Source organism: Leguminivora glycinivorella, chromosome 8 (genome assembly GCF_023078275.1).
Source record: "Leguminivora glycinivorella isolate SPB_JAAS2020 chromosome 8, LegGlyc_1.1, whole genome shotgun sequence".
NCBI lineage: Eukaryota > Metazoa > Arthropoda > Insecta > Lepidoptera > Tortricidae > Leguminivora > Leguminivora glycinivorella.
The window spans coordinates 26,569,079-26,585,097 of record NC_062978.1 but is presented as its reverse complement, the minus strand read 5'-3'; the positions used below and the strand labels follow the sequence as shown (position 1 = coordinate 26,585,097).

At 37.1% G+C, this 16,019-nt stretch overlaps 1 protein-coding gene and 2 long non-coding RNA genes across 3 annotated transcripts in view; 1 reads left to right on the top strand and 2 right to left on the bottom strand.

Moving 5' to 3' along the window:
- Positions 1 to 28: 28 nt before the first annotated feature.
- Positions 29 to 2,859, bottom strand: LOC125228911. The gene is made up of 2 exons (XR_007177344.1): positions 678 to 2,859; positions 29 to 465 (listed from the first exon to the last, which is right to left on the bottom strand). It is a non-coding gene; the product is annotated as an uncharacterized LOC125228911 (long non-coding RNA).
- A 456-nt stretch (positions 2,860 to 3,315) lies between these two features.
- LOC125228910 lies at positions 3,316 to 4,664 on the bottom strand. The gene is made up of 2 exons (XR_007177343.1): positions 3,964 to 4,664; positions 3,316 to 3,752 (listed from the first exon to the last, which is right to left on the bottom strand). It is a non-coding gene; the product is annotated as an uncharacterized LOC125228910 (long non-coding RNA).
- A 4,904-nt stretch (positions 4,665 to 9,568) lies between these two features.
- Positions 9,569 to 16,019, top strand: part of LOC125228611 (trimethyllysine dioxygenase, mitochondrial) — an 82,894-nt gene continuing 76,443 nt past the window's right edge. Inside the window, exons 1-2 of the mRNA XM_048133254.1 lie at positions 9,569 to 9,661; positions 10,850 to 10,958. Of these exons, the coding sequence (XP_047989211.1) occupies positions 9,655 to 9,661; positions 10,850 to 10,958 (116 nt within the window). The 5' untranslated portion in view covers positions 9,569 to 9,654. The remainder of the gene's footprint in view (positions 9,662 to 10,849; positions 10,959 to 16,019) is intronic.

Below are 16,019 nucleotides of genomic sequence, written 5' to 3'. Positions count from 1 at the left end.
CAAAATAAAAAAAAAAATCAAACAACAGTTGAAGAGGAACCAGGTATTTATTGAATTCAGGAAAAAAATCTAAATTGTTTATGCTAATTTGTTATCCTAGATACACGGTAACAATTGTTTGCCGAGGGCTAGCTCACGAGAACAATAATGTTGAGTTTATATTTTAAGGGAACAAACGTGGGTCAGCGAGCTCTAAATTATCATTACTGGTAGAAACGGATACAGCGGTCAATATATATTAAGGTAGTTACACGGAAGGGCGCCAGAACCGAAAGGCCGGTTCATTCAGTCAATAAGTAAACGTGGAAAGATCTGACCTCGAAACACCACAACTGCCACGTCAGCAGCCTTGGGGTGAAACGTCGGGAGTAGGTAGAACAGCAGCAATCTGCTGCCCACAAGTTACCGGGATACCAGGGGAAGCTCTCGCGGCCGGCGCGAGGTTTAGGCGACGCGGCGTGAACCCTGGAATGGTTATACCAGTCTGTAAGTAAAATTCCTAAAGATGGTGCCCGTAAGGGGGGTTTATACCGCCCGCAGGACACGGGGGGCTACCTTGGAATTTAAATTTCGAACGACAACGCGTTCCGTGAAACGACCTACTGCTAATTTGGAAGATATACATAACCTACGGAACAAGTTGGCTTCTAACAAGGTTTAAAAAATGTATGACTTACCGTTGATGGAGAAAGGGCCAGCAGAGGGCAAAATTGCACCTATTTCGACATCCGGGCACGCTGGGCGTCGCCTATCACCATCAGAACATGGTTTTATTCACGTCCGATTCCGGGGCTGGAAAATATGCAACGCTTCGTTAGAAACTAACCAACTAAAAAGAAATACACAACCGAATCACTATTGAAACTCACTCAAACGGGCGATTGCGCCCGATTTTGGCCTGGGCCAACGATATCCCTTCAACTCTCTCTCCGGCAAAAAGAAATCCCATCTCATTCGCCATTTTGGACGGGACTAGTGTTGCCAAGCCTAAATCGGCTCACACCGCAAACAGCCGGCTCCGGACGTTCAATGGAAATTAAGTCAACAATAAAATATAATACTAAACTCTTCGCGATTAACGCGGAGCTTAAAAAACCCATAATTAAGTCTGGTTACGAATAAAAGGAAGGAAGGCAAACGCTCGATGACGATTTACTTCTATTTTTCAACATGGCAACTATGATCCACGTAAGTCCATAGAGGAATACAAGAGTGCAGCTATCCCACGCTAGATGGCGAGGAAGGCCGATCCAGGATCAGACAGCTCACGGTCGATGACTTCCTGCCGATTTCCGACAGAGGGCGGTAGAAGGCGTAACCTACGCCTTGCATTCCTAAATTTATTACTTTATTAAGGAGCATGAAATTTTATTGTTACAATACTCCCTTCCCCAGAGAAAATTTTGACGTAGGCAAAATTTTGAGCTGGTCTCCAGCTCCAACTACAGGAAATATCGGTAATATAACAGCTACAACTCGAAATCTAAAATCGATAATAAAAAAAAAACCATCAAAATCGAACCCACGCACTAAACCAGATAAGAATACCTTTTTTTTTAAGTAAATTACTACAAAACGTCGCATCGTCTATATTTCTTGGCGGCACAGCGAGCTGTACCAGACAGCGGGCTGTACGTCCAAGCGATATAACGGAAGACGGCTTATAGCTAAATGAAATTTCCCTAACTAATATCGGTGACAGCTAAGAATACGAAAATCAGACAATAACACCAGGACAACGAAGCGTATCTACCGGCTGCGTCTATCTACGACACAGGACGGAACGTTTCGACACAACATAAGACATACAAAGGTTGACTGTACAAACCACGTCTCAGGCGACGCAAGTCTGTCGGTCCGACAACACAAAAGAACGTCAACGTTCACGCATATGATTTAAGCCATACCGCAAAGCGTCAACAAGGGTACAACACTGCTATTAAGAATTCTCCGTTTAAATCCGCAAGAATCCGACCAGCCAGTGAAGCTGGAATGCTGGTTTAAAACGCCAGCACCCAGAAAACTACGTGAAGAGAACTTTTAAATCGTTCACTCACCACCAAACATCAAAGGTAATACGTTTGTGTACAGACGTAACCGTACCATCTGGACACAACGTAAGAACTCCCACTCACAACACATAAAAGGAAAAACGCCTGCCTCCATCGAGACAAACACACAACACAATCACCGATAAACTGGTAAGCAAGTAACCGACTACTTCGTAAACGTCGCTAAAGGTAAAAAAATAATCTCGATTTAAGTCGAGAAAAAGGGAAAAAGCAAAAGAAATAAGTACCAAATAACTCTCAGTTTATTTGGCCTTTGAACTCCAAGATAAGATTCAACTTTATATTTTATGAATAAAAAAAGTTAAGAAACGCCTCAGCAATAAATGTGCCTGACTATACACACACTGCACCACCTATTAGTAATAACATAATATTAATTTTATTTTAAATTTAAATCTCCGCCAGAAAATAATATTAAAAAAAAAATGCTCCGCTGACCGACGTTGTTCCCCCATTACACTTATCATGAGGTGCATACTTATTTAGCTACCTACTTATAAGTACAAAAACTTCCCCTAAGGGAATAAAATTTTAATAAAGTTAACTTAAATTATAAGGTTTAACACCTCTGCATAACTGTCCATCTCAAAACGATGCACCTTTTCTAACTATTCAACATCCAACGTTAACCATAATGTTTCAAAGTAAAAAAAAAATTTTATATATTTGAAGTCTCCACAGTCCAATATGAAAAGACATCCTGTATCAAATGATACAGTAAATAGTACATGCAAATTTTAAACACTGTAAGTAATTACCGAAATATTTATAGTAAGGTGGCCATTGCCACATGAACAATCTCCAAAATGCATACAATCTCTAAATATAAAAAAAAATAGAAATAAAATTGTTACAACTCCACACTGGGTCCCGGTAACCCATAAAAGAATAAAATTATTTATACAAATAGTAATGTATGTAATTAGTAGTAAGTATTTAAAAAAAAAAACTATCTTTCCAAACACTGAAAATATTATCGGAAATAATTCCGCACAACTATTAAGAGGTACTTGCAGCTACAATGACACACAATTACTTAGAATTAAAAAAAAACAAAAGTACCTACTTAATTACAATTATACAAGCCGCACCGTTTCTACCAGAAAATTCCTCTAGCTAACAATGTGACTAAAGAGGCTCGCTGATATAACGCCCCACGATGGGCTGACACTGTTACAATATTTAATTTTATGTGGGGTTTCCTTTAGCTAACGCCAAAATAAAAAAAAAAATCAAACAACAGTTGAAGAGGAACCAGGTATTTATTGAATTCAGGAAAAAAATCTAAATTGTTTATGCTAATTTGTTATCCTAGATACACGGTAACAATTGTTTGCCGAGGGCTAGCTCACGAGAACAATAATGTTGAGTTTATATTTTAAGGGAACAAACGTGGGTCAGCGAGCTCTAAATTATCATTACTGGTAGAAACGGATACAGCGGTCAATATATATTAAGGTAGTTACACGGAAGGGCGCCAGAACCGAAAGGCCGGTTCATTCAGTCAATAAGTAAACGTGGAAAGATCTGACCTCGAAACACCACAACTGCCACGTCAGCAGCCTTGGGGTGAAACGTCGGGAGTAGGTAGAACAGCAGCAATCTGCTGCCCACAAGTTACCGGGATACCAGGGGAAGCTCTCGCGGCCGGCGCGAGGTTTAGGCGACGCGGCGTGAACCCTGGAATGGTTATACCAGTCTGTAAGTAAAATTCCTAAAGATGGTGCCCGTAAGGGGGGTTTATACCGCCCGCAGGACACGGGGGCTACCTTGGAATTTAAATTTCGAACGACAACGCGTTCCGTGAAACGACCTACTGCTAATTTGGAAGATATACATAACCTACGGAACAAGTTGGCTTCTAACAAGGTTTAAAAAATGTATGACTTACCGTTGATGGAGAAAGGGCCAGCAGAGGGCAAAATTGCACCTATTTCGACATCCGGGCACGCTGGGCGTCGCCTATCACCATCAGAACATGGTTTTATTCACGTCCGATTCCGGGGCTGGAAAATATGCAACGCTTCGTTAGAAACTAACCAACTAAAAAGAAATACACAACCGAATCACTATTGAAACTCACTCAAACGGGCGATTGCGCCCGATTTTGGCCTGGGCCAACGATATCCCTTCAACTCTCTCTCCGGCAAAAAGAAATCCCATCTCATTCGCCATTTTGGACGGGACTAGTGTTGCCAAGCCTAAATCGGCTCACACCGCAAACAGCCGGCTCCGGACGTTCAATGGAAATTAAGTCAACAATAAAATATAATACTAAACTCTTCGCGATTAACGCGGAGCTTAAAAAAACCCATAATTAAGTCTGGTTACGAATAAAAGGAAGGAAGGCAAACGCTCGATGACGATTTACTTCTATTTTTCAACATGGCAACTATGATCCACGTAAGTCCATAGAGGAATACAAGAGTGCAGCTATCCCACGCTAGATGGCGAGGAAGGCCGATCCAGGATCAGACAGCTCACGGTCGATGACTTCCTGCCGATTTCCGACAGAGGGCGGTAGAAGGCGTAACCTACGCCTTGCATTCCTAAATTTATTACTTTATTAAGGAGCATGAAATTTTATTGTTACAGTATGTATCATAGATCATACAACACGGGATACAGGTATCCGCGTGGAGGACATTATGGCACAAGAAGTCATACAGGACACTATAGCAGGCCAAGGTATGTACCAAACAACTGGGATAACTCAGTGCAGCGGAGAAATTCCTACTTCACACGGGGTAGTGTAAGAGGAGCTTTCCGGGGACCTCACAGAGGAACAAATCGGGGATACCACAGGAACAATGGGACGTATCAACAAGGGAAAACTTACTACACCACGAGGCCTAAAGAGGTACGTAACAAGCAACGAGTAAATGTTATTACTACCAATACAGGCAACACAGACACTAACAATCAGTTTTTTCGTGAATAACTAAACATAAACATAAACATAATTTTTATTGAAAACAAGTATTGCATATTTACATTACATCCAACAAATACTTAAAATTATCGATGAACTACATACTGACAGGCGGGAAATCCATAACTATACAATTACTAGTAAGCAACATCATGTGCTCTTGGTTGATAGACACTGGAGCTACGATTTCAGCCACAACTTATGACTTTATACAGCAGCTGAACATAGAAATAACACATGAACGAATGAAAATAAAAGGTATAGGAGGTAACGCAGAAGCAGTAGGACATGCTTACTTAAGAGTACAGATACAAAGCGAGTCAGTGGAACATAAGTTTTTTGTTTTCCAACAGCTACCTTGCACAACGACTGGAATTATAGGGCATGATTTTTTAAATAAATACAAAGCAATAATAGATTACAATGACAAAAATATATCATTATCAGTAAATAACACCAAATTTACAACAAAATACGAAGATAAAGGTGATCACACATGTTATACGTTAACACCACGGACAGAGACCATTTGTTATATAAAAACAAACATAAGCACGGATAGTGTAATTTGTTCAGAAGAAATAATGGATGGAGTTTTTATAGCAAGTACCATAGTAACACCAGTCAACGGCAGGATACCCATTCAGGTGTTGAATACCACAGATAAAGAAATACAATTAAATGAAATAACACCAACTATACATAGTCTCAGTTGTTACAACTATTGTCATTTCGAACAGCAAGACAATAAAAAAGCAAATAGAGTTAAAGAATTATTATCACAGCTAAATCTTACCCATTTAAATTTGGAAGAACAAAAAGAAATCGAGAAAATAAGTGCCAAATATGCCGACATATTTCACCTGCCAGGAGATAAATTAAGCGTTACAAACCTTTGCACCCAAAGCATCCAACTTAAACCCAACGAAGAACCATGTTTTGTGAAAAATTACAGGCTACCGCACTCTCAAAAAGCAGAAGTAGAAAATCAAATTCAAAAAATGCTAGCAGATGGCATTATAGAACCCACAAGGAGCGAATGGTCAAGTCCAATTTTATTAGTTCAAAAAAAGACGGAAGCAATAGGAGATAAGAAATGGAGACTAGTTATAGACTACCGGAAACTAAACGATAAGATACAAGACGATAAGTTTCCACTACCGAATATAACTGAAATATTGGATTCATTATCGGGAGCCATATACTTCAGTCATTTAGACTTGTTTTCAGGTTACAACCAACAAGAACTAGAACCAGAATCAAGAAAATATACTGCATTCAATTCGGGTCAATATCAGATGACACGATTACCAATGGGACTCAAAATAAGCCCAAGCGCATTTAGTAGGATGATAACACTAGCTTTGTCAGGACTAACACATGAAAAATGTTTCGTGTACTTAGACGATATAGTTGTTTTCGGGAGGAATTTAGAAACGCATAATAAACATCTGATAGAAATTTTTGAAAGATTACGTTCTGTAAACCTTAAGCTAAATCCAAAAAAATGCGAATTTAAAAAAAAAGAAGTATTGTATTTAGGTCATGTCGTATCTTCCACAGGAGTATTACCAGACCCGGACAAAATCAAAGCAATAAAAAATTTTCCTACACCTAGTAATGCAAAAGAAGTTAAAAGCTTCGTAGCCTTAGCAAATTACTACAGGAAATTTATTCCAAATTTTGCACATAAAACTCATTATTTAAACAAATTAAGTAAGAAAAATGTACCGTTTAAATGGGATACAAACTGCCAGCAATCATTTGAAATCTTAAAAGCAGCAATGACCACACCACCCATTCTACAATATCCAGATTTCGATAAATCAAATGAATTCGTATTACATACAGATGCATCAGGATTCGCATTAGGAGCTGTGTTATCAAACAGCAATGGGAAACCAATAGCATATGCGAGTAGAAGTCTTAACAAAGCAGAGACTAATTACGCCACAATTGAAAAAGAACTACTTGCCATCGTTTGGAACTTTGGACTACGAAATACTTTAGACCGTATATCTATGGACGACGTTTTAAAATAAAAACCGACCACAAACCATTAATATACTTGTTTAATATGAAGAATCCGTCAAGTAGACTAATTAAATTTCGACTAGCACTCGAGGAATACGACTACACCGTAGAGTATGTAAGAGGTAAAGAAAATACAGTAGCAGACACATTATCAAGGACCAACATAACATCTGAAGAATTAAAAGAAATGAACAAGTGTATCAACATCATGACAAGAGCAATGAAGAAACGAGAGGAGGAACAAAATAAAACTACAAACACATCTAAGGTATCTATTAACGATCGGCCTGATCAACCGAAAGTAGTAGAAGTAAATACCAAAATAAAACAATGTGTAGAACTAAAGTTTATGGACTACAACGAGCTCGTAAAAATAAATAAAAATGTGAATAAAGAATCAAAGACATTAATTTATGCAGTTGACGAAGATACAATATACATAAAACCATACTCCCCAGGGCAAATGACGCGAGCCGCCTTTGTCAAGGAGCTTGGTCCAAAATGTAAAGAATGGAAAATAAATGAAATAATAATTATAAAGAATAAAACCAATGACATTTTTATCGAAAAACTATCTCATGAGATAAATAACACAAAGGATTGGACTGGTCCACGTTTATGTATATTGAAAGATGTAATACGAATAGAAGATAAAGATGAAAAAAGAATAATATTGAACGATTTCCACATACTACCAACAAGTGGACATGCAGGAATTAGGAAAATGTATAACAATATAAAACGACGATATTTTTGGATAGGATTAGAGGAGGATATTAAAAAGTACGTAAAGAAATGTGATAAATGCCAAAAAGAAAAGTTTTCAATTAACACAAAAGAACCAATGACGGTAACCACAACATCTAAAACAGCTTTACAAAAGATATTCATGGATATCGTAGGACCATTAGATAGGGATGACGAAAACTACTCATACATATTAACTATTCAATGCGAACTAACAAAGTACGTCGAAGCATATCCAATGGTAAGTAAAAGCGCAAAGGAAGTAGCTGAAACATTCGTAAGGAACTTTATCCTTCGCTATGGAATACCTGATATCATAGCCACAGACAGGGGAACGGAATTCACTTCCACAACGTTTAAAGAGGTAAGTAAACTACTGGGTATCAATAATCTCACTTCAACTGCTTATAATCATCAAAGCATCGGAGCTCTGGAAAACTCTCATAAGAGTTTAGGTGCATATTTGCGAATACAGACTGATAACCACACACAACATTGGAGTAAATGGGTACCATATTGGTGTTTCGCATTCAATACATCAGTACATACAGAAACAAAATTTACACCATTCGAATTAGTGTTCGGGAAAAAATGCAATTTGCCTAGTAATTTGACATCCCATGTCGACCCCTTGTATAATTCAGACTGTTACCCACTAGAATTAAAGTATAGACTCCAAACTTCTCAAAAAGAAGCAAGAGAAAACCTAGTGAAAAGTAAAGAAAGAAGAAAAGCCAAATATGACATGAGCATTCAACCCAGTACTTTATAAACCAAATGATAAAGTATTAGTAAAGAATGAAAACAGAAATAAAATGTCAAGTATATTTTCTGGACCATACATAGTTGTAAGGGACGCAAGCCCCAATGTAGAAATCTTAGATAACGGAAAAATTAAGCTTATACATAAGAACAGAACGAAGTTGTTCCACGAGTAGTAAAAAAAAAAAGTGTTAAAATATAACTTTTTTTTTTCCTTCAAGGGAAGAGATGTAGTGTAGGTATAGATAAGTAGGTACTTAAAATTAATGGTATCATATTCAGGGGTCATGTAACCAACCCATTGTGTATATAATAATGTGTATATAATATTAGGTAAGCCTTTGAAATTAGATATAGTTGTCACCCGATACCCGACACGTGTAGCCCCCCCAGGTAGAGGTGACTAATAGCATAAGTATATATACAAGATTATAACCCTAAAATAAAGCCAGTATATACTCGACCTCAGAGTGTTTCATTTGTCCCGAAGCTCCCCACATCGCAAAGCGTTCTATAGGATTTATTTCGATACCATTTCGGTATCTACAAAAGTAGCTGGTCAAACAATGCTTATAATGTAGATGGATCGTATTTAATTGCTAAACAAAAAGAGGTGAGTGTACATAAAATAAACTGAAATTTCTGAACTTGTAATCTGTACGATTTAATATTTATAAAAGTTATTAGCCGGCGTATTCTGCTTCCAATTTTATCACTTATCCACGTGGATAAGACATCTGTCACTCTCACACTGACATATTTGCCAAAGCGTAACGGATACTTTATCCACATGGATAAGTGATAAAATTGGAAGCATGATACGCCGGCAGGATGTCAGATACTTTGGGTGCGTTGTTTCATCCACTACTATCGATGATGTCTGTCTACTTAGTGATAACATATAATTAGTGACCTGGCCTCCGTCTCACAGTTAAAATAACGGTGAAAACAACGATAAGATTGATAAGACAAACTTCGACCTCTTAGCTGATAAGTGTGCTTAGTAAGATTTTAGTATCGTCTAGTGTGGTAGTGCAAAGTGTTATTTACTCTCTCTATCTTATTTCAATAATTAATTTAAATTACTAAGAGTAATATTTGGATATTATGGCCGGTATGTAATAAAAAGTTTAATTAATCCGCTTTTACATACAAAATAATAGTGACAATTTCATATTATTAAAAATCATTATTAAAATTTAAGTAATAAATATTAATTCAATTAAAATACAAATAAAATAAAATTTTAGACATACTTTTGATAAATATTTTACCTACTTCTAACTACCTGTAATAAATTCCGGGTTGTACAATTATCTATGGGCCATGTTGAGCAACTATTACTATGGAAATAAGTTATTTTTTTGCAAAAATGTTTTTTTTGGCACAAGCTTTTATCGCCGACTGTACCTTTCTTTCAATAGTCATCTTTTGCTCTCCGAGACGTTTTTAAAAACCCCTTGTTACTCGATGGGGATACGACGTTCCATAGCAGAGTGCCTATGACCACCTTTCTGCTCTATCATCAGATCAGCTCCGTGATACCATAATATTGCATTGTCATGTGATTTACATATGTGTGCAAAATTTTAGCTCAATCGGAAACCGGGAAGTGAGTCAAATTTAGCTTCTACGTTTAGACGCAAACTAACATACTAACAAGACAAGTTAAATAAAAGCTGGAAAAAACCGCGAAATCACGAAAACAATTTTTACCCTACCAAAATGTTAACAACGGGGTTGGTCTCATATCTCATAGTTCAGTACAAAAACTTCTTGGCCAAACTAGTACGACAAATAGGTCCATTGGGTCCCAGCGCGAACAAGTTCACAGAAATCGCGAAGCGTCTGGTTGAGGTAACTGGTGACCGATGAGCTGGCGACTTCCTCGCACAACGTATCATCATTGCGATACAGCTAGGAAATGTCGCCAGTATCCTTGGTGCAATACCTCAAGGGCATATTTTGGACATTAGCTAAAGTCGCCGTCAATAGAACTTGTGAATAATGTAAACAAACCTTGCAGTCAAAATGTCTTTAATTTCCATTCCAACTCATCAAATACTGGCTAAATCCATGTGTTATTTAATCAATTCATATCACATTATGATCCTCAACCTTTAAAATAATAAAATTGTGCTAGAATATTGATATTTTATATAATGGTTTGTTTACATTGTTGACAATTTCTATTGACTGCGATTTTAGCTTTTAAGTTTAGTTTTAGTTTCTTATATAATTATGTAAATAAAGAGTTTTTTATATGTACGACAAACTAATACATCTGTGTCAATATTTTCAGTGTCCACGAGTATAAAGAACGTGACCTCGACTAAGGGAGGCTTAGGGATCAAATTTTCCAATGGGTTGACCGTACAATTCGAAGATTGCTGGCTCCGGGATCATTGCAGGTACTTGACCTTTATAACAACTTATTATTTAAGCACTATCTTGTGAGCGTTTTGGGATCACCTGTAAGCCCGCAAGAGTTGTATTCAATCAATAAATCAATAAATCTACATACTGACGACCAGTCTGGCGCAGTTAGTAGTGACCCTGCCTGCTAAGCCGCGGTCCCGGGTTCGAATCCCGGTAAGGGCATTTATTTTCTATGAATATAAGTATGTATTTATCTATATAAGTATGTATATCATCGCCTAGCACCCATAATACAAGCTTTGCTTAGTTTGGGGCTAGGTTGATTTGTGTAATGTGTCCCCCAATATTTATTTATTTTATTCATATCATAGTTGTCAAAGCGCACCCCAGGCTCTCATGAGCCGTGGCCAACACCGTGGCCAAGGCCGTGGCCAACGCCGTGGCGAATCTGCTAATGCCGGGATATCGCAAGGAGGATGATGATGGTCTTATAAAATTGGGATTTGAATTTTAAGTAATATCGATACCTCTGGGTTCAATTGGCGTAAAGGACATTTTGGCGAAAATGAGTTATATATACAGTTTTGTTCAGAATTTCAAGCGCTATCGATCTGTGTAGTTAAAATTTCGATATCTCTTAAAAAGTTGCCTTTACGACCAAGATTTTCTACTATGGACTTGCAAAAATAGCTTTTCTGAAGGGGCGTAAATATCAAGTCATTAATTATAAATTATTATTTGTGTCGTAAAGGAAATCTACAAATAAAAATATAGTCGTAAGTCACCTTGATATATATTATTGCCCTTTAAGCCCTTACTTTTTAAGGATCACTTTCTATAGTAGTGTGGTAAAGTTGGGCGTAAAGGACAAGTTTTTTTGTTCTTCGTCCTTTACGACCAGCACTAAAAATATTTTATCCGCAACTGTAATCGATATCATTGGGTTCAATTGTCGTAAAGGACATATAATGCAGGTTTCCAAGAGAAAGATAAACCCACTTTTTTGTTTTTTTGGCCTATATTTGTGACGTGTATAAGAAAAATATGCAGATTATGAGTATCTTTAACCTAGTGTAACAACCGTAGTGATAAACTAAACGATTTAGAAGATAGATGGTTGTAAAGGACACGTCAAAAGATATTAACGTCCTTTACACCCATGATTTGATAGGGTCGTAAATGACGGTCTTAGATGATTTTTATACAAAACCGGGGCGTAATTGTAACCGAAATGGTACAAATGTTGTGCTAAGTTTACAATTAAAAACTGGAAAAATGTGTCAAAACGTACTTAATATGGCATAGAATAGACATTAGTTTAATGTAGTGTATTATTTATCTAAGCTATCTTAGAAACAAAAAAGAACGAGACTATTTTATATCCAGTTTTGTAATAAAGAAACAATATTTGCTTAAAAACGATCTACTAATACTTTGGCAACAAGCTCAAAGTTATTTTTTTAGTATTCGCCGCTGTTGAATAGTCAGTAGGTTACGCATTCAGCCTTTAATTCTAGCGGGGAAACGCTTTCGTAGTATTATTATACTGCGACGAGATGTAGGTAATTTAAAAAAAACACTATGGTAATCAGGGTACGTACTCACAACGTATGCACAAACGCTCACGATAATATCTATTTCGTAGCTATATATTTTTTTCGTAGCTATAGCTATAGCTTTATCGCTCTTGCGTATTGCACCAGACTGCATTTTTGTCGGCGTCTGGCGTCGACGATTGCCATTCAGCTACGCCGCCAGTAAACTTTAACAGTAGACTATACTAACATTTAGTGCGACAATAACAGGTGCGTTTCGCTAGCGAATGAGCGTTAGCGTTTGGTGACTTGGCTAGGTACCCACAGGTACTTAAAGCATTGACTATAATATTTCTAGGATTGAACTCATAATTAAGATTATTCTTACTTAACAGGTTAAAGACTAAATAACAATCTTCTGTTTTAAAATTATCAAAAATATGCATCAACATAGTAGGTAGTCTTGACTTTTTTTTTATTTTTTTTTTATACTACGTCGGTGGCAAACAAGTATACGGCCCGCCTGATGTAAAGCGGTCACCGTAACCTATGGACGCCTGCAACTCCAACAGTGTCACATGCGCGTTGCCACTCCATTAGAGACTACAGTTACTATTATTTATTAGTTGGTCACAGTTTGTATACGCGTCTTAACTTGCGTTTATAAATTGGTACTTAACTCTTAGTTATTCTTAGAACTTCTTTCTACTTTATACTTAAAATTATTGTCGTATTAATATAGTCTACTGTTCACAGTTGCTGATTAAAGTTTACGTGATTACCATTAGTGTTTTTATATTTACTTAAACTACGAAAGCGTTTCCCTGCTAGAATTAAATACTGAATGCGTAACTTATTGAGAGTTGAGACAGCGGCGAGTACTAAAATAATAACTTTCCAAAATACTAGATAGTTTTTAAGCAAATGTTGTTTCTTTATTGCAAAACTGGATATAAAATAGTCTTGTTCTTTGTCTCTGCTAAATATTTAGATAAATATACACTGTAACACTATTGTGGCTATTCTATGCCATATTAACTACGTTTTGATACATTTTTCAAGTTTCTCAATTGTAAACTAAGCTAAAAACAGTTGCCATTTGTACCATTCCGGTTACATTTACGCCCCGAATTTGTATAAAAATCATCTAAGACCGTCATTTACGACCCTATCAACTCTAATTGTTCAAAAAAATCGTGGGTGTAAAGGACGTCCATAGCATTTTGACGTGTCCTTTACAACCATCTAACTTCTAAACCGTTTAGTTTATCACTACGGTTGCTACACTAGGTGAAGGATACTAAAAATCTACATATTTTTCTATATACGTCACAAATATAGGTCAAAAAACAAAAAAGATATAAACATTTTTCTAAAAAAAAAGTTGTTTTTTGCTTCTCCTGAAAACCTGCATTTTGTCCTTTACGCCAATTGAACCCAAAGGTATCGATATATTAACGAATGTCTCCTATTTCTTTTTATCTGTTTTATGTAAACAGGCCCTATTGCAAAAACCACACTCAGTTAATAATATGACTTTAATTTTAGACTGTTTTCATTTAAATTAGCAATTGGACACGGTTAAATTGTTATTCCAATCAACCTTTAAGCCTCATTCATGCAAATGAAACGAATTGAATTATTCATTCGTGAATCGGGTGGATTCAACCCATTAGGCACATATAGGTAATTTCAGTGTGTGTAGCCGAATGCACAAACGCTCACGAAACGCTCACGATAATATCTCTTTCGTAGCTGGGCGTTTTCCAAATTAAATCTCGAATATCGAATTTCACCAGATCTGATTCTGGACGTGTTTGGGCTCATTCTTCTCAGAATTACGAGCTGATTCGAACCCGATAAAAAATGTGTCCCAAATTTTCCATACAAAATTTGAGTTTCCAATACGTCACGCACGTAGTAAGTTCATACTAAAATCGTGATGTAAAAGGAAAAAAAATAGGACATTTTTTTATCGTCAGGATCGAATCAGCTCGTTATTCTGAGAAGAATGAGCCCAGACACGTCTCCAGATCTAGTGCAATTCGATTTACGAGATTTATTTTGGAAAACGCCCAGCTATCTATCTCTATCGCTCTTGCGTATTGGCGCGACAGAGCCAGACTACATTTCTGCGGCGTTTCGGTGGCGTTTCGCGTTGCAGAAATGCCATTCGGCTACGGGGCCTGAAGTTCGCGAGTTACGAACGATTTTAGTCCGCGCGAATTAAGCATTCGGTTCACAAGTTTAACTTTGTGGAGTTTATTCTTGGGTACAAATGAAATTATTTTATCACACGAAACATTATGAAATATTCGTAGGATAAAAATCTGAATGTAGGTAGATAATAGCCAATTCGTTGCTGAAATCAAATAGGTGCCTACACCAAAGTACTTGAGACAATCCATCATCATCATCTTCCTCCTTGTGTAATCCCGGCATTTGCCACGGCTCATGGGAGCCTAGGGTCTGCTTTGACAACTAATCCCTAATAGTTTTACGAAAGCGACTGCCATCTGACCTTCCAACCCGACTTAAGACAATCCATGAATTATATAATGCATGTGCTAAATTACACGTATGTAAGACATGAGGAGAGTGTATTCTAAGACTCCATAATCGATTTGTGAACATTTTTGTTTTTGTTCATTGAAGACCTGAAACAATTTTCAACCGACGATAGTCCGCCAGGGCGTTCTGTCTGTCGCGTCGTTTTTTTATCTGAGGTAAGAATTGACCATTTTTTCTGGTTCTTTTTTAATTTCGTTAAATTAAAAATACAAAGGTTTTTTTTAAGGCGACCCTGTCGAATTTGAACTACCTATAGATACCTAAGTTGTAAATCGGTGGTCGGAAGGTCGTAGATAATGTTGTTTAACTGCTTAAGCGACTTTATTATAAATTTTCAGTTTCGGCTTAAAATCGTTACTCACGCCACTCCTCTCGTCCTTTTTTGACTTTCTTAAACATCAATTCCATAAACTCATGTGATTTAGTTTAAACATAAATTTAATTTGATTTATTTTATTTATTATGGAAGTAAACAGCTACTCGTCACATATTTATTATTATAAAGTGTTTTTATCAGGATTTCAAGATACAAACGCCAAAACTGTGAAAGAACTGAATTGTAGGGAGTGATTAGAATAACTAGTGAACAACTTTACTGCCAATTACTAACCAAAATATACCAAAAACCGCGTCATTCCCTCGAGTGTAGTGCTCAGTTCCGAAACGCAAAACTGGCAAGAAACCGTGCGGCGTATATGACGTTCTTACTAAACGCTTATAAACTGCTGTGAGAACTTGCTGTAACATAACCTATAAAATAAACAGATCGCCACAAAATGAAATCTTGGGGATGTTGTAACAATGATGAAGTGGAAAACAGTAGGTTCGTCGACTGTCTGACATGCAAACTGTCTTTTCACATAAATTGCTTGTGGGCCCCGGGTCTTGAGCCGGCACACACAACCTTGGTAGAATGGAAGTGTCCGGCATGCATATCTAACATCCCCAAAGGCAACAGACAAGACTCGACTCCTGTTCGCAACATAA